Consider the following 20,000-nt stretch of genomic DNA (forward strand, 5'->3'; position numbering starts at 1 on the left):
CCTCATCATCATTATTTTCCTCCTCATCATCATCCTCATTATCTTCTCCCTCATCATCATCTCAACTCTCGTCACCATCATCACATGATTCCATCTTTTAAAAAAAACAGATTGTAGAACAAGTGAGGATATTTTAAATAGAACAACAAATTTAATTCAAGAACAAGAAATTACAGACAAAAATAAGGAAATAGCTAGCTTTAAAAAACCCAACTAAGTTAGATTCAACGCACTTACACTGTTTCAAGCCTTACAGAAAAAGTTCTTCGAATGGAGACAGGTGTACATTGTTTTAAAATATTTAATATTATTGTTCAATATGTTGAGTGCTTTAGAGGTAACATTATTTATTATAGTGGATGGGAAGTTCAGGAAGAGACAGTTGCATTAAAAGACAAAATTTTCATTATTACACTGATGAAACTTAGACAGAACTACGCTAACCTTCATATTTCACAATTGTTTAGCGTTAGTGAAAGTACTATAACAAATATTATACAAACTTTTATTCATGTTTTACATAAGCCATAAGCTTCTCTTTGAAAATGTTATGAAGGTTACATGCCCTTCTAGACATAAAAATAAACTATCAGCTCCATCATCATTTTTAAGATTTCCAAATTGCAGAATGATCATTGATTGTACAGATGACCAAATTGCTATTCCTAAAGAAATGGATAAACAACTCTTAATTTATTCTTATAGGTCCATGAATTCTGTTAAAGCTCTTGTTGGTCTGAGTCCAAATGGTGTGATAAATTTTATTTCTAAACTGTATCCAGGGTCTGTCTCGGATAAGGTCATTGTACAAAATTGTGGATTACTAAAACTTTTAATTTTAAGCCCTGGAGATTTAATTTTAGCAGATAAAGGTAATAAAGGTAAAACCCCATCCTGATTTAAGATATTTTACCTCAAGGAGTAACTGTAAATATTCTCCTTCTTTTACATAATAAATTTACTGAAAATGAGATTTTATTAACAAAAGAAATAGCTTCATGTAGAATTCATGTTGAGAAAGCTAATGAAAGACTGAAAAATGTTAACATCCTCTCATATATTCCAACCATGTTAAGAGAAACATCTGATATTATTTTTCAATTTGTTGCAGCACTTGTCAATCCCCAGTCTCCTCTTATTAAGGAGACTGCATTTTGTTAGCTTTGCCATTTATTTTGTACAACACACATATTTTGTTCATCATCATCAAATCACCATTCAAAATAATGGTTTTGTAGGTCCATACATGATTTTACATGATAAACATGACAAATTATGGCATTGTTGTATCAATGTATGTTCAATGTCATTAACATTGTTAAATAAAACCACACAAATTAGTTTTGGACTGAATCAACCCAAGGCATCATCAAGATAGATCTGTGGAAGTAAAAGAATAAAAGATTCAAATTTAGAGCTGCGACCATGCTCAATAGGCAAAAAACAAACAAACTAATTAAACGTCTGTTGTGGTCTTGTGGTATGACACTCGCTTTCAGATCAGAAGGTCCTGGGTTTGGGCCTCGCTCGGCGCATAGTTGAGTCCTTGGAGAAGGCTCTTTACTCACAATTTCTCACCGTACTCAGGTGTCAAATGAGTACCTGGCCGTTAACAGCGTTGTCTCTGTCCGAAAAAATTGTAATATCGCCCAACAGGCATCATGTCCCGTCTTACATGTTAAATGTTGCTGTTGGCCAGGGACCCCTTGTAAAGCACTTTGAGCACATTTAGTGGATATTACGCTGTATAAAAACTCAATTAAAAAAACAAATTAAGTGATTCTTTCATTCATCTTGCTTTGTTGATAAGGGGGAAACCCGAAACGTCCATTTTATCTGTTTTCGTATATTAAATTGAAGTTCACATTCAATTTCACAATGTTATTGATTTCTTCGAGTTTCAAGCAGCAACATTTACATTACACCTTAACCCAATAGGAAATTTAGTTTACCGTGACTAACACATGGTCTAAATAAATCCTTTATTCATCCCATAGAGGAAATTTATCTCTAGGGTCTATTCCCAGGGAAGACTGGAATAACCGCGGTGCAGCGCCGCAAATTGAGCTAGGGCGAGGTGACTTGCTCAAGGCCACACAGCGCAGCGGCGGGTGAACGAACTCGGTACCTTTCGGGTACGAAGCAAAAACCGTACCGCTGATCCACGCTGCCCCACATGAAGTATTATGATAAAATGTCTAGCGTGATTGGTGATTGTGATGCTCATATGAGTATTATAATAAAGGTTACAACACGATACTAAATAGTATGTAGTAGACTATAGTCAATAGCAACGAAAATTAGCGAAGCAAGACTAAGACTAAGACCTCAAAGACTCAAAGTCCGTGGTCCATAAGATAAAAACACAATAATTCAATGACTCCCTCTCTCTCTCCCTAACTAAAATCGAACGTAAACAGTTAAATCTTTCCATTGGATATACTAAATCTGCCTAAACTCAAAGTAAACTGATTATTGTCCAACAGTAGTTTTACGGAGATGTGAGATTTTGAGAGTGAGAATGAGAAGACGAAATGACTTACCTTCACAGAATACTCTTTATTCTTCATGCTGGCTTGAACTTTGCCGAACATCAAGCCATCTGAGTAAGTGAAAGTCAAAACATGACCTGACTGAGATGATGATTTTCACCTCGCGAGACACTTTTATGCTCATTGGAGAAGTATTTCATAAGGGCGGTGATGGAAATAGAGTTCGTGTCAGCCATTTTTCTCGACTGTTTAGAGCCAGCCGGTTTGTTGCCATGCGTTGCTGCGCAGGATTACGTCACGACTTAGGAAGCCAATTTGCAAAAAATACATGATGTAGGATTTGTCTCTCACAACGCTAATGATTTAAAAACCAAGACGGGAATCTATTGTCAAACCATTGATTCTCTGTTTGGTTAATTTAGTCACTCATGTGGCCGTCAGCCCCCCCCCCCCCCCCCCCCCCCCCCCCCACACACACACACACCCCAAGCTTCTGCTTCTGTTCTGCCTACAAAAGGGAGTTGGGGGAGGAGGTGGGAAAGAAATCAAGTTCATAAAGTTACTACTGTGCACCAAGCTCAATGTCCCCTTCGCCCCTCCCTCCCGAAACACGATACAAGGTTACCGTGTACGTAGATTATCCTGAGGCTAGATACCCGGTCACCGTGTACGTAGAGACTCCTATCCACTAAACGTGCTCAAAGCGCTTTACAAGAGGACACTAGCCAACAGCAACACTTAAGTAGGACGAGATATGTCGCCTGTTAAGTAAAATTGATTTTTTTTTTTGGACAGAGACAACGCTGTTAACGAACAGGTATTCAATTTACACCTGGGCTGAGTGCGGCGAGAGATTTTGAGTAAAGTGCCTTTTTCAAAGACTCAACTATGCGCCGCTCAGAGCGGGGCTCGAACCCAGGATCTTCCGATCCGAAGACGAGTGTGATAACACTAGACCACATAGCCGCGCAAGGAAGAAAATTTTCTTTAGTAGCAAAAAAATAAAATATCGCATATTTGATCCTTTTAAACATAATTTAACTCACTCCATCCGTCATCTGGTTCAGTCCGATTAAAAACCGAATTGAGACGACTGGGCATAAATTATGCAATCTCCAACTATTTCTTGTTTTACTTTTAAACTCTCTTTCTTTCTCTCTCTCTCTCTCTCTCTCTCTCTCTCTCTCTCTCTCTCTCTCTCTCTTTCTCTCTCTCCCTATCTATCTATATATCTATCTATCTCTTCCCTTCTCTTTCCCTTCTCTCCCTCTCACTCTCTCTCTCTCTCCCCCTCTCTTCATCCCTTCCTCTTTCTTCCCCTCTTTCTCTCTCATCGCCTCTCCCCCCCCCTCTCTCTCTCTCTCTCTCTCTCTCTCTCTCTCTCTCTCTCTCTCTTCTTTCTTTCTTTCTCAAACAGACAAACTTTCATTCTGTAAAATTTAATCTTCAACATCAGAAATCCAAAGGAGGGGAGAAAAGGCGCACCAACATTGTATTAGTAGCGGAGGGAGCTATGGATAAGGACCATAACCCTATCAAAAGCAGTGATGTCCAAAAGGTAACTCTCTCTCTCTCTCTCTCTCTCTCTCTCTCTCTCTCTCTCTCTCTCTCTCTCTCTCCCTCTCTCTCTCTGTCTCCCTCTCTCTATCTCTCTCTCTCACTCTCTGTGTCTCCCTCTCTCTCTCTGTCTCCCTCTCTCTGTCTCTCTCTGTCTCTCTCTCTCTCTCTCTCTCTCTCTCTCTCTCTCTCTTTCTCTCTCTCGCTGTCTCGCCTTCTCTTCTTTTCTCCTTCTTTCTTTCTATCTCTTCCACCTTCTCTATCTATCTATCTATCTATCTATCTATCTATCTATCTATCTATCTATCTATCTATCTATCTATATATCTATTATTTTAATATTTACCACAATGTTGGAGTCAGTGGTAAATATTACAATAATAATTCGCTCCATTGCTACATGTCGAGCACTTTCCATACCATAGTCGTATCCAACACGATTCAATATCTGTCTATCTATCTATCTATCTATCAATCAATCGATCGATCTATCTATCTATCTATCTATCTATCTATCTATCTATCTATTTATCTAACTAACTAACTATCTATATCTATCTATCTATATATCTCCACCTCCACCCCTCTTGATCTATCTAACTTAATGGCGAGGTAATGTTACAACTAAGGGACGCTTTATTGATGCTGTGCGTCTAGTCAAAATAAACTTATAACATCCGCCAGTCGGATATAGATAGTATGCAGATGACGTCACTCAGGCCTTTGTTATTGTTTTTGCCATCCGCGTTTGTGAATTGTTCTCACTAAACTGTATTAACCAGACTATAAAAGTTCATGGTTACACAGAGTTTGTGTGTTGGTCCGTTATACTTCCGGATGGCAATGTTGTGAACTCCTTGGCCAAGCGCATTCTATCTATAAACACACAAAACAATTCAGTGAGAACCACTCATAAAAATGACTGGCTAAAAACAATAACAAAGAGCTGAGTGACGGCAATAGGGTTCAACAGTCGTGACGTCACTTCCCCCGTTTAACGGATTGTAACTTAGTAACTGGTTCTAATCTATCGAACAATGGCCGACGCCCTTATGGAATACTTCTCCGATGAGCATAAAAGTGTATCCAGAGGAGAAAAAAGCATTATAAATCTGATCATATTTTGACTTTTATACATTCTCATCACATGACATGTGATCTAGACAGCATGAGGAATAAAAAGTAACAATTTTCTTTGTTTAGAACCAAGCTGCTCGTTGCTAGGCGGACGTGACATCAGACTATTGAACCCTATTTTGTGCTATCTGTAGTAAAGCACATAAAAACATACCTGTAATGTAAATAAACGGATGCTGATTCAGATGTGAAATCATCAAAGTGAGCCAATTCTATTTACAAAATATAGTTTTGTGTGTTGGTTCGTTATATTTCCGGATGGCAATGTTTTGAGCTTCTTAGCCAAGAGCATATTCTCTAAAGATAAACAATGCAATTGTAAAACGTTGTAACAACACTTGAATATCTGACCGCCCTCCTTACAGTTAGGGTTCTCAGATAGTGGCTAAGCATATCAATTGGATTCAGTAGTCTGATGTCACGCCGCCCGGTAACGGCAGCCATCTTGGTTCTAAACAAAGAAATCATTACTTTTTATTCTTCATGCTGGCTAGAACTTCTCATATGTCTTTTGATCAGAATGTGTACAAGTCAAAACATGATCAAATTTATGGGTTTTTTTCCCCTCTGGATACGCCTTTATGCTCGCCGGAGAAATATTTCATACGGGCGTCCGCCATTGTTGCCATTGTTCCGATAGTTTAGAGCCAGTGTTACTAAGTTACCATGCGTCATAAGGAAGGAAGTGACGTTACGGCTGTTGAAGAGTACTATCCTATTCCTCAAAAAAGATAAGTATAAATGACCCCTAAAATATGGAATATTAAGATAAATGCTTTGCCTGTAGTACTGTTGAGGAAATGAAACCCCAAGATATGAGACATCGAATCACAGCCATTAACATTGTACAGATAGAATGAATTTGACGTCACTCAGGTCTTTGTTATTGTTTTTTGCCATCCGCGTTTATGAGTAATTCTCACTAAACTGTATTAACAAGACTATAAACGTTTAAGGTTACACGGATGGCAATGGTATGGGCTTCTTAGCCAAACGCATACTATCTTTATGATTTAGGAATTAGACTTCAGATTCTTCGTAATTCATGTTTTTTTCTATAATATATTAATTATATTTCCACCCCTCTCCCAAAATAGCAAAGTGTAATGATATCAAGTTTACAATAATAACTTGTGACGTCAGGTTATCAAGCATACATTTCAATAAAAATCAGATTCTTTAAAAATAAGTAGCCTATCATTTGAATGTTTTTGAAGATTTATTTTATTCAAAGATGACGAAATATGAAATATGCGACTATGTGGTCTTGTGGTATGACACTCGCTTTCGGATCGGAAGGTCCTGGGTTCGAGCCTCGCGCTTGGCGCATAGTTGAGTCCTTGGAAAAGGCTCTTTACTCTCATTCTCTCACCGTACTCAGGTGTAAAATGAGTACCTGGCCGATAACAGCGTTGTCTTTGTCCGAAAAATTGTAATATCGCCTAAATAGGCGTCATGTCCCGTCCTACATGTCAAATGTTGCTGTTGACCAGGGACCCCTTGTAAAGCGCTTTCAGCACATTTAGTGGATATTGCGCTATATAAGGCTCAATTTTTTTATTTAAAAAAAATATGAATCGATTGAGGAGGTTAAATGATTTCTTACACTCTTGCATTTTGGAATTCGAACTTGGTTCCCAACTCGCACTCGCAAGCTCGTGATGCGGTTGATAACTCGTCCGGAATACGGTTCAACAGTCGTAACGTCACTTTCCTCGTAATGACGCATGGTAACTTAGTAACTGGCTCTAAACTATCGGAACAATGGCGGAAATGTTTCTCCGACGAGCATAAAAGCGTATCCAGAGGAGAAAAAAACCCCATTATAAATCTGATCATGTTTTGACTTTTACATATTCTTATCATAAGACATATTAAAAGTTCTAGTCAACATGAGGAATAAAAAGTACTGAATTTCTTTGTTAGAAACACGATGGCCGCCGTTCTGGGCGACGTGACATCAGACTATTGAATCCAATTCCAAAAAGCAAGAAGGTAATAATCGTATATTCTCAACTTCCAGCAGCAACATTTTGGTGTTTCGTTGTGATCTGATAATGAATCATCATGTGCGGCTCTGTGCCTGGTCGAGTGGTATGGCACGCACTCGACTTCAGACCCATAGGTTACTGGTTCAGGTCCTGTTCTTAACTGCTCAAAGTTGAGGCCTAGGAAGAAACTAGCCTCTCTACGTTCTCTCACCGAATTCAAATGTAAAATGAGTAACTAACCAGTAACAGCGTAGTCTTTGTCAAAAATTGGTAATAGCGCCTTACAGGCGTCATGTCTCGTCCTACATTTTAAGTGGTGCTGTCGGCTTGGGACCCTTTGTAAAGAGTTTTGAGCATAATTAGTTGGCATTGTTTTATATACATGCTCGTTTTTAAAAAAATAAATATCCACAGGTTTTGAGTGAAAGGATGAAAATGGACACAAGAGTAACTGTACTGGGCCATGTTCAGAGAGGCGGAGTGACTTCAGCATTTGATCGAATCTTGGTGAATGGAAGTTTACAATCGTTACTTTAACTCTCTCTTTACCGATCAATTTCAGTATTTTCCCAAAATGGCAGGCTTGCCCAGCATAAAAATTGATTTTTTAAAACTCAAACAATCTCTCTACAAGAAAACTTTGTTCTTATTAATTAACCCTCTCCTTACCACCCATAGGAAAATCGTCACATTCGTTACGATGCAGCCGACAATTTTCTATTTATAATTTCTCTTGTACATCACAAAATCTAAAGAAATGCTTTGATTACAGCTATAAATACTAAACACTGTGTTGTAGACCTCATTTTGCTGAACAACATACTGTATAGAAAGCACTTGTTACTTTTTTTGTTTGAGTAAGAACAGTCTATTTTTGTGTTGGATGGGTGTGAGGTTTGGGGCGAAATTCTAAAAACGGCTGGTAAGAAGAGAGTTAAAGCAAGATCACATATTCAAAAGTTTGTGATGTACAAAATAAATCTGAATAAGAAAAATGTATATTGTGTCATAACAATTGTGACGATTTTGCTGCAGGTGGTAGTGCGGCTATGTGGTCTAGTGGTATGACACTCGCTTTCGGATCGGAAGGTCCTGGGGTCGAGCCCCGCGCTCGGCGCACAGTTGAGTCCTTGGAAAAGTCTCTTTACTCACATTCTTTCACCGCACTCAGGTGTAAAATGAGTACCTGGCCATTAACAGCGTTGTCTTTGTCCGAAAAATTGTAATATCGCCTAACAGACATCATGTCCCGTCCTACACGTTAAATGTTGCTGTTGACCAGGGAGCACTTGTAAAGTGCTTTGAGCACATTTAGTGGATATTGCGCTATATAAAGCTCAATAAATATGGAGATGGTTAAAACAAAAAGAAAATCATTTCATATTTGCTGCCGCCATATTGGTTATAATAATTTTGTGAAAACACGTGACCAGTTATCTGGAAATGCTATAGTGAATGAGATTAGCGGAAGACTAGCGTCCCTTGATTGGACGTCATCTTACAGAGAGAACGTCAAAATGGTTTTGCGCATGGGTCTCTCTCGTCCTCGCTTTCAGTGAAGTGTCTCGTGCCGCTTTCATCGGAAGCGAGGACGAGAGACGCATGCGCACAACCAACATGACGTTCTCTCTCTAATAACTTTTCCGCCGGTGACGTCCAATCAAGGGACACTACTCTCCCGCTAATCTCATTCCCTATTACGTAGATGTGAACCTGGCGCATTCAAAATGAATTCATTCTGAGCTTAACTTATTAAAAAGTAATTCCTTCAGAGCCAATAGGCCAAAAGAGCCGGAGTTTATCACGGATTCAGTGGTATGAAAAGGACAATAGCAATTGCTTGCAACCCTGTGAATAGGGCGCTAGTATATCTATCATAAAGACTGAGTTGTTCCGCGAGGCTTATTTTTCATAAAATAGATGTTGCTCTGATTCTGTTTTTGGTATGCATGCTTATTATGTATCATGTAGTGTCGGGATTTTTAATTCTGTTGTTTTTAAACATTTTTATCTTTATTTTTATTATGTAAAGCGCCGCAGAGCACGATTAACGTGGATGTTTAGGCGCTATATAAATTCATTATTTACTAAATGCATTATTTACTAAAGTATTTCTCGCCAGGTCTAACACACGGCTAACCAATCCCTGATGGGCTTTGACTGGGTGGGGGGTGAGGGGCAAAAAATAAATCTCGACTTCACACGGGATCGATCTCAATTCCGTTACGTATGAAGCGAGTCCTTTACCAACTTAGCTACAGGGGTATGCGTAAAAATAGATACCTTTCTGGAAGAGAGTGAGTTTTATTTCGTAAAGTTAAAATATCTCTTATTTTCCAATTCTAATAATTTTTACTTTAAAACTCGGTTTTCGTCATTGACGCAATGAATCTACTATTATAATATTCTGACTGTGAGATTGGAATTCAAATGTGAACAAACTGATTTTGACAATGCTATTAACGATTAAAGAAGCGTTTTCATAATTGACTGGATTCTACACTGTACAATAGTCGCCATCGTTACGTTAAGTTAACGATTGCTAATGGCTACTGTACAATGCTCAAATAATCCGAGACTCATTCTGTAGATAGTATGAATTCGACGTCACTCAGGTCTTTGTTATTGCTTTTTGCCATCCTCGTTTATGAGTTATTCTCACTAAACTGTATTAACCAGACTATATACGTACAAGGTAACACATAGTTTTGTGTGTTGGTCCGTTATACATCCGGTAGCAACCGGGTTATTACAGCTTAGTGAGAATTGGATTCAGTAGTCTGATGTCACGCCGCCCAGCAACGGCGGCCATCTTGGTTCTAAACAAAGAAAATCATTACTTTTTATTCTTCAAGCTGGCTAGAAACTTTCATATGTCTTGTGATCAGAATGTATAAAAGTCAAAACAAGGCAAGATCATATTTTTATAATGTTTTTCTCCTCTGGATACACTTTTATGCTCGTCGGAGAAATATGTCATAAGGGCGTCCGCCATTGTTCCGATAGTTTAGAGCCAGTGTTGCTAAGTTACCATGCGTCATTAGGAAGGAAGTGACGTTACGACTATTGAATCCAATTACTCATAAACATATGTGGCAAAAAAAAAAAAAAAAGAAAAAAAACACAAAAAAACACACAAAAAAAACGACAATAACAAAGGCCCGAGTGATGTCAACTACATTCAATTTATAATATAATTGCATAGAAGGCAACCATTTTAATAACTTGCCAGACACAACAACAAGAGGTCAAGGAGGGTTCATATTATAATTGTTACGTCTTGTAGTCAAATCGAGGGTAACTAGGACTATGACGTCCGTGGCTCAATGGTATGGCAACAACAGTGCGTTCCACAACCCGTGCGCGTGCGTCGTTGTCGTTGGTATCTTCACGCCCTTCTGATGGATTGTAGTGATAGGCTTTTAACGAAATCGGGCCGAACGAGACGCCGAACGCCGAACTCGAACGGATATAGCCTTCTCACGTGACCATGAACGAGATCTGGACGAAGTTGTCTTTGTTATTGTTTTTTGCCATCCACGTTTATGAGAAAATCTCACTAAAGTGCACTATCCAGACAATAGATAGAATGAAGTTGACGTCACTCGTCTTTTTTTTTTTATTGTTTTTTTTTTTTGCCATCCAAGTTTATGAGTAATTCTCACTTTACTGTATTATACAGACTATAAAAGTTCATGGAAACACAGAGTTATGTGTGTTGGTCCGTTATACTCCCGGATGGCAATGTTGTGAGCTTCTCAGCCAAGCGCATACTACCTATAAAAGTTCATGGTTGCACATAATTTTGTCTGTTGGTCCGTTATACTCCCGGATGGCAATGTTGTGAGCTTCTCAGCCAAGCGCATACTACCTATAAAAGTTCATGGTTGCACATAATTTTGTCTGTTGGTCCGTTATACTTCCGGATGATAATGTTGTGAGCTTCTCAGCCAAGCGCATACTACCTATAAAAGTTCAGGGTTTCACAGAGTTTTGTGAGTTGGTCCGTTATACTCAATGTTGTGAGATTCTTAGCCAACCGCACACTATCTATAGTCTGGTTAATACAATTTAGTAAGAATTTCTCATAAAATTGGATGGCAAAATAACAAAGAACCAATGACGTCAACTCCGTTCTATCTATAAGAAAGTGAAAGTCAATCGATGTTGACCAAGGCCAGTGACCATATGGGTGAAAATGTTTGTCAAACTCAGATTCCCGTGTGCACGTTTCACATAATAATAATAATAATAATAATAATAATAATAATAATAATAATAATAATAATAATAATAATAATAATGATGATGATGATGATGATGATGATGATGATGATGATGATGATGATGATGATGATGATGATGATGATGATGATGATGATGATGAGAAGAAGAAGAAGAAGAAGAAGAAGAAGAAGAAGAAGAAGAATGTATAAGGCGAATCTACCCATAAACTAAACAGAGAGCTCTGAGCGCACATTACCTCAAAATCATCACTCGAATATTGAAGAGTACCCACTAGTAAAGTAGTGAAGACGTGGTCGATTGTTTGAGAGTGTTAGTTTGATAATAATATGTTACAGTGAATGACATAATCAGTCGGATGGTGAAAACTGAGATCTGAGGAGATATTGCCAAGTTTAGTTAGATGGTCATATTTTACCAAAAATGAGACGCTTCGCCTCAAAACGGTATTAAGTTGGGATGGTTAAGATGTTGAAAATTGAATTTATAGCCATAAATATCAGACTTGTGTTGAGTTTATATGTTTTATTGAGGAAAATGGATACCATATTTTAGGGTGCTGATGCCACAATTTATATTTTTGACCTGTTTTAACATCAAATTCACCTTTTAAGCATCTGGTTCGTTCCGACATAATACCGTTTTGAGACGAAGGGTCACAAATGAGTTCTTGTCATAAATGATTAAATCGACCGGTTTTGTACATCTTCAAGAAATATCAAGGATTAATTTCACTTCTAAATTTTTTTTACAGCTAGTCATGTTTAAAAAGTATGAAATTTTAGAAAAGTTGCTGGATAGCTGTCCCATACATCTGACCATAACTTCATGAGAAATCGACCGATTTAATTCAAATAAAGATTAAAATGCTTTGGGGAGCATATTCTTTCAGAAAATTCACTCAATGAAAATCCAAAATTTTTTCCTACCGAATGATTATGTAATGCACTGACACATATAAGCCTATTAAATGAATATTTGATTCCATATGGCTTGCTATTAGAGTAAAGTAAATGAAATAGTTCGAATTGCATTGGGGAAGTTGTATCTATAATTGAAGTATGTAAAATATATCTTTATTTTTATTAATTTACCTGACCATGACGGATAACGTATCTCTTATCCTTTGTTATCGATGTGCAAAGTAATTTATACATAAAATCCATTCGACTCGGGTATACTTAACTAGTTGGTTATAATGGGTAGAATTCAGAAATCAGTGACGGAGGTTACAAAAAATGTGTCTGTCCTGTTGTATGATTAAATAATAAAAGAAAATAGATAAATAAAATTCCCTTTCTTCATCCCCATGGGGAAATTTGTCTTCAGTGTCTATTCCAATGGAAGACTGGAACAACTCAGTCGTCAGCCGCAGTGCAGCGCCGCAAAGTGAGCTAGGGCGAGGTGACTTTCTCAAGGCCACACGGCAAGGCGGGTGATCGAACTCCGTACCTTTAGGATGCGAAGCAAAGACCATACCGCTGAGCCACGTTGTCCCATAAATTGTAGATTGATTACACGTGGCCTTCTGTTAAGATGAAGGAATTAATGCTAATTACAATGGAAACGCTCAAGACATCTTCTATTCGATCCAAAACAGTTTTGTGAGGGAGATAAAAGTGATCCATAAAATTCAATTTGAAGCCATAAGTATAGAATTTAAACAATAATCAATGCCTTTATTGAGAATAGCAGGTTTTGTCTCCTAACCTTACAATATATTGAATTCCCACTTATCATTTAGTCGATTCTAAACAGCTTTGTTGATGTTAAAGTGATACTAAGCTGCTTGAGGCTGTAAAAAGTAATGAACAGAAATATATAACACAGCTTAAAAAAAAAAGAACAAAATTCCATATTTGGTATTTGTTCTTTTTTGAGTCTGTTATGTTCATTTTTATTCATTAATTTGTTGGTGTAATTCGTTCCGACATATTCTTAGGTTAATGCGGTGTTTCAGAATTTCGCTTTATAAAAAGATTGTGCATATTTAATATCTAAACCAAACAGGGAAGTCGCCAGGGTGTGGAAGCAGTTCTTACTTTGATGGAAACAACGCCCAAGTCACCAGCATGTGTCATCGGTTCCAAGTTTTTCGCCATCAGTAGGATTCACATGATGAAGGCTGTTGAAAAGGTAACTATGTATAACTTTAACTTTAATTCTCTCAGCGCCCCTAGAGACACAAAAGATTTAGACAGCCTTACTCCAACACGTACGATCCGAGGCGTTGCGGCTTGCTGTTCTTTAAGAGTACCACCCCCCGATAGCATTTCTCTCCGCTTCGACATATACATGCCATTCTTCGCCAGGTTGTTTTTTGGCGGGCAGGCATGTCCTTCCCGTTAGTAATACATTACAAGGCAACAGCTTTGGAATGTACACTCTATCTTGCATGGTAACACACCGACGTTTTTTAAAGATGAAACCGCATTGATATTGTTTATTTTTCAAAATTTATAACATTATTTTTGATGTTGATTCGTTCAAAATTGGTCGGTTGTTTATTTTATCCATTTATTTATGAGTTTTGTAAATGAAAATAAATATAATGAATAACGGCTGTGTCACTGGCGTGGGATAAATGCGAGGGATGAATAATTGATGATAACAGTGAACGATTGAAGAGTTGTGCAGCAGTTTAAGTATGTAAATAGTTACATCACAATAATCAGCTCCTTAAAAATCAATGACTCAGATCGTAGCCATCGTTAAGTTATAGCCTGACACTGAAACCCTAAAAGACTGGCATTTTGACGTCATTATTTCGTTTTTGCACCGCCTAGTGAGTTGTCGTTAGTAGTGCTCATGGAAACAAGTGGTTCCATTGGTTGAACTATTGAATACAACTCACGAATTGTTTTCTTTTGTGGCCAACGACTGGCATTTTGACGTCATTTTTTGGTCAGTGTCAGGCTATAACTTTATGATGGCTACGCTCAGATACGCTTTTGTGTGCTATGTCACTAATATGTCAACGTATGTGTGCATATCCCTAAAATGTTTGATTGAGTATGGTGCCTATTTTTTAGGATATCAATCTGTTGGGGGTTTTTTCAGACTAAACTCGTAGGCCAATTGTTGGAAAATGGAGAATATGAGCAGATAGTGAAAATTCGTGGCAGGTAGGTTGCAAACATCTCTCTCGTTTATTATTCATTCTATCTTATAAATGGTATTTAGATGTTATTGTTAGGATATTCGTTGTCAAATAGACACGAGGTAGTATTCAATAGAATCCTGATTTTACAGAAATTCCAATGAGTAATATTGACTACTTGCCAATTAAATAATAATATTGTGACTCCAAGAGACTGACATCAGTAGGTCAAGATTGAACATTGTTGTTCTTTTCTTTTCAAGAATTTCAGCTCTGGGTGTTTGGCATGAACTTATTCAAGTCTTACAATACTCACACTGATAAAGGACATGATGTTCTATACCAATTATCAAAAAATGTGCACACTATTGAATTTGGTCGGGTACTAAACTCCAACTGTTTTCTTGTCCGTGCCTAGTGACAAGAATGACTTTTCAGCCTTTGGTTTTTAGTAGTCTTTCTGAGCCATAAGGCTTAGTTTATCTCGAGTTATAGATCGGTAACGAACCGTAAGAATTTGATGCCACCCTTTGAATAGGACGCTGGGTCATCGGAAAATACTTTCCGCCAAGACTAATAACTACCCAATCACTGCAAGGGGTGTACAAATATCTAGACTGCATCACGAATCGATACCGCTCGCTTTGGGTGTAAAGCGTGTGGTCTATCAACTGCTAAATGATATTGACACCCTTGGATCTTCAGTAATATTGATTATTGATGGAATTATGATTAAATTGACATCCTCTATATAGGTGAGATATTTTCGTTTTCTTCAGTTTTAACTTTAGTTGTTGGTTTTTTAAAAAAATGTTCTTCTGTTCTTTGCTTTTATTCTTTTTCCTTGGTTTGTTTTACTTTTACTGTGTGTGTGTGTGTGTGGGGGGGTCTCGTTTTAAGTAATTGCGTTTTTGTTTCAATGCTTGTATAGGTGTGTGTGTGTGTGTGTGTGTGTGTGTGTTGTTTGTGTGTGTGTTGGCTCATTTAGGCACCTCTAGCTTTGTGTGTATGTGTGTGTGTATGTGTATATGTTTGATAAAACATGTATCTTTAATTCGTGTAAGCTCATTTTCTTACATATTATCTTTTTACGCCATAATGTTGCAATACTATTTTCATTTCCTGTTGTTGTTAAATTGAATTCGTATCACTTTTCCATCAAACTTGTCTAACTGTAATATGTTTTGATTTATATCACTGTAAAGCGCTTAGAGCCTGTGACAACTGAGTTAAGCGCTACATAAATGCCATTTATTATTATTATTAATTATTATTAATTATTATTATTATGGCCCTCTCTCATTCAACTCCAACTACGGATGGTTTTCCAAGATCCATGTTCTACAATTTGTATATCCAGCAAATATTGAATCAAGTCACCCTTCATCCAAGGTTAGCGATTGGGAGTCGGAAGGTAAATAAATGTACTTTGTCGCCGGGTATGAAAAACTTATTTACAGAAAACAATTAGCGAAGTGACCGAGTAGTTAAGTTATTGCATTGTGACCTGGAAGGACCCGGGTTCGAGCCCCGCTTCAGGCACTTTCGATTTTTTTTTCCTTGAGCAAGATTATTAACCCCCAATTTCTGATTCCTGTTTAGATCAGACATCTTGTTTGATGAGTTATCTATATTTCTTTCGTAGAATGCCTAGGCGACGATGTCTTATGATGTCGTGGCGGAAAATGCATTTTTTTTATTTAGCCTGAAAACTTTTAGTTGAAATTTAGATCGATAATGAATGATAACCTGAAACTTGCCAGCTGGTTTTGATAAACTATGATGCTTATTTGAAGTTTTAGATTTTGATAACTTTTGGCAAGTAGGAAATTGATGTCAGTTTATCCTATCTATATTTTTGTCTTATCGTCTCAAATCTTTATTGTGTCATGGTGATTTTGATGCTAAAAATATATTTTATTGGAAAAATATGAGATTATGGTACATTTGTGACCCTCCGTCTCAAAACGGTATTATGTCGGGATTATTCATAACACAAAAATGTAAATTTAGAGATAGAATGATGAGAAATCGGACCTTAGAAGATTTTGCAAGGCAATAAATAGTATTTATATTCTACCATGACGTAGGGAAAGTAAACCCAAGTTTGATATTTGTGGATATGAATTCAATTTCCCTAACCTAGTGTATCCCGACATAATACCGCTTTGACACGGTGGGTCACATTTTTTAAACAGAATAATAACGAGTATATTATGCTATATTTTGTTCAGAAAAGTGGTTCACATTTGTTGACCTATTGAAGACAACAGACACTGATTTTTAAAAATAAAGAAAACTGAAAAGTCACTTCCGGTCAAAATTTGTTTAAGCTTTTAAAGCATCTGATTCAACCCATCATGATACGCGTACCGTGTTCAGATGACAGGTCTCATATTATCTTATGTAAAAGTTTTCTGGCCTATGTGGGGAAAATTGATTCTTGTAATTTGTGTGATATCTTTGACTTACTGCCTCTGGCAAAATTTGTGGACAACATCGATGAAGGCCATGTTGTGTCTGAATGGAATTAAGGTCTTTAAATTTTAAATATTTTAAATTCACTTTATTCATCCCATAGGAGAAATTTGTCTCAAGGGTCTATTCAAAGGAAGACTGGAATATCCCAGGCGACAGCCGCAGTGCAGCGCCGCAAGTTGAGCTAGGTCGAAGTGAATTGCTCAAGGCCACACAGGGCAGCAGCATGTGATTGAACTCGGTACCTTTCGGGTACGAAGCAAAGACCGTACCGCTGAGCCACGCTGCCCCAATGAATCTTCTACATCGTCCATTCTGAATAGACGCAAGAGTGGCTTTGCTTTCTTTCTTTCCGTATTAACTCCCTCCTTATCACCTATAGGAAAATCGTCACATTCGTTACGATGCAGCCAACATTTTCTTATTCTGATTTCTTTTGTACATCATAATATTTGAACAAAAGTTGTTTGCTAAAGTTAAAGTATATTAGCATTGTGTTGAAGAGCTCGTTTAGCAGAAAGAAATATGTATAGCAAGAACTAACAGCTTGTGTGTTTGAGTGAAATAAATCTATTTTTGTATAGGTTGGGAGTGAAGTTGTGGGGGCAATCCGGAAAATGGCCGGTAAGGAGAGAGTTAATGCTTATATTATCACAGTATTACATGGTCAAATATTTCTCTGGAGTTGGGTTGAGTACAAAACATTTCCTGTAAGCATTTATTTACATGGAACCATTGTCTCAAAATTGTGCTGATGTAGGCTAGAAGCATAAATCCCTATTTGGGGTCCTTGACCTCCCTGGATGGGGTCTTTGACCTCCCTGGGTGGGTGGAGATATCATTACTGCTGTGTCATCTATCCCCCTATATTGGTTATCCAACTTGTTCACAGTCCTGGTCTTGGAATAAAATTATTCGGTTATGTTCTTACCCTGGCCGGAATCCTTATCTTTAGGGAAACAATCAAATGTATAGTTATAGTTTTGGGAAATTATATTGTTTTTCATTGTAAATAATCTCTATATTATATGCTGGTATATTATGTTTGTTTTGAATAAAATAGTGATGCTGAGTGTATTCCTTTAAGTGGGATTTTCTGGTTATGTCTTGATGAGACTTTTAGGCGATCTCAAACTATGCACGTTGATAGTATGCTCTTGGAATCTACATCTGTTTCCTATTTGCACCCTTCCCCTTTGCCTTACGTTTTTCTCGTTTGCTTTTAATCGTCACTCTTGTTGTTTTTTGTTTTTTTTTTACTTACCATTTTCGTTCTTTTTACCGACGCTCTCATGACGTAGATGTGTTTCAAAAAAATTGTGCTTTTTATATAGCGCAATATCCACTAAATGTGTCCAAAGCGTTTTACAAGGGCTCCCTGGTCAACAGCAACATTTAACATGTAGGACGGGACATGCCGCCTGTTAGGCGATATTACAATTTTTCGGACAAAGACAACGCTGTTAACGGCCAGGTACTCATTTTACACCTAAGTACGGTGAGAGAATGTGAGTAAAGAGCCTTTTCCCAGGACTCATCCATGCCCCGAGCGCAAGGCTCGCACCCAGGACCTTCCGATCCAAAAGTGAGTGTCATACCACTAGACCACATAGCCGGACAAGCGCCATAAAACCCTTAAAAACAAACGAGCAAACTTTAATCCATTGTCCTTTTCCATTCCTCGGAATGGAAAAGGAATAAACCAAAAGGAGGGGAACTAATTGAAGATCCCTGTAAAAGTCTCCCAGGTCTACAGGATCAACCAAGAAAATACTGGGTAGCTGCAAATAGACTACGGTCAAAACATACAAGAACAGCTGCCAACAAGCACAAATGGGGGCTCCAAGAATCACCAACATGCCCAACGTGCAACCAAGCATCACAAGATGCAAACCACCTCGTACTAGATTGCCCAGAGACAAAACTTGAAGGGGGGTTTGAAACCATCAACAAATGTGATGATGACTTCCGAACCTGGATTGATACCTTGAACATAGAAGTGTAGCCGAACGATACTACTACCACTAATCCATTGTCCAAAATTGTAACTTTTTGTTAAATCAAACTAATTGCCTCATTACCTGATCTGGAATATCCAGCAAGAGCTGTTTAAGAGGAGAGTCATATATTATATCTGCATTTCTCCCCTTATTTACGAACAAAAATTGGTAAACAAGTTTCCCCATCGAATCATCGATGGACATTTATTATTTTTAATTGTAATATTGCACGGATTCAATCTAATGAGAAATTGACACATTTTTTAATCGAATCAATATAAACTTCTAGGAGAGATTTCATAAAATATGAAGTGAATTCTCTTTCCTTTTAGTCCCCCCCCCCCATTCTTTGTTTTATTCCACTAAAGGCATAATTAACGGGTTACCTATAGAATAGAAACACAATGTGGCTGTAATCCTTAATTTGTGAAGATCACGTGGTCAGCTAATGATGTAACTTGGGAGAAAAAAAATCCACATGACTTAGAGTATGTCAGCCAAATTGTTCTTAATAGACATTTTAGACAGTGTGTTTCCGATCGATCATTTCTAGTGAGGACTAATTCCAGTCATAATTCGAAGTGTCAAGAGATTAACTATGATTTGATTTATATAAAGAATAAGGATTAAGGGTAGATAATTATAGGATTACCATGTTTACGACATTCTGACATGGAAATTCACTAATTGCTACCCCAAAGCTTTTGTAATCAAAAGTTCAAAGACATTAATAATACTATTATGAATATTATGCTAATGTGATGTTGTTTGTTATAAAGTCGTGGACACACCATAATATAGATTAACCATTGTTCCAATTCATCAATGGATCATGTGACATTCACATGATACTGTTTTCTTTCTTCTTTTTTCTTTATTTTTTTTTTTAGTTTTTTTTTTTTTTTTTTTTTTTTTGGGGGGGGGGGGGGTGTTGTTTGTTTTTTTGTGTGTTTTGGGTTTTGTTTTGTTGTGTTTTTGTTGTTGTTGTTTTTTTTTTTTT

General features: G+C 37.4%; 1 protein-coding gene across 1 annotated transcript in view; it reads left to right on the top strand.

Annotated features, from left to right (window-relative positions):
• Positions 1 to 20,000, top strand: part of LOC144967161 (ATP-dependent 6-phosphofructokinase, muscle type-like) — a 91,136-nt gene that overhangs the window by 43,109 nt on the left and 28,027 nt on the right. The window contains exons 10-14 of the mRNA XM_078904061.1: positions 3,949 to 4,050; positions 7,592 to 7,684; positions 13,433 to 13,558; positions 14,483 to 14,547; positions 15,855 to 15,936. Of these exons, the coding sequence (XP_078760187.1) occupies positions 3,949 to 4,050; positions 7,592 to 7,684; positions 13,433 to 13,558; positions 14,483 to 14,547; positions 15,855 to 15,936 (468 nt within the window). The remainder of the gene's footprint in view (positions 1 to 3,948; positions 4,051 to 7,591; positions 7,685 to 13,432; positions 13,559 to 14,482; positions 14,548 to 15,854; positions 15,937 to 20,000) is intronic.

This window comes from Berghia stephanieae, chromosome 3 (genome assembly GCF_034508935.2).
Source record: "Berghia stephanieae isolate SIO BIC M18660-M18661 chromosome 3, UCSD_Bste_1.3, whole genome shotgun sequence".
Classification (NCBI taxonomy): Eukaryota; Metazoa; Mollusca; class Gastropoda; order Nudibranchia; family Aeolidiidae; genus Berghia; species Berghia stephanieae.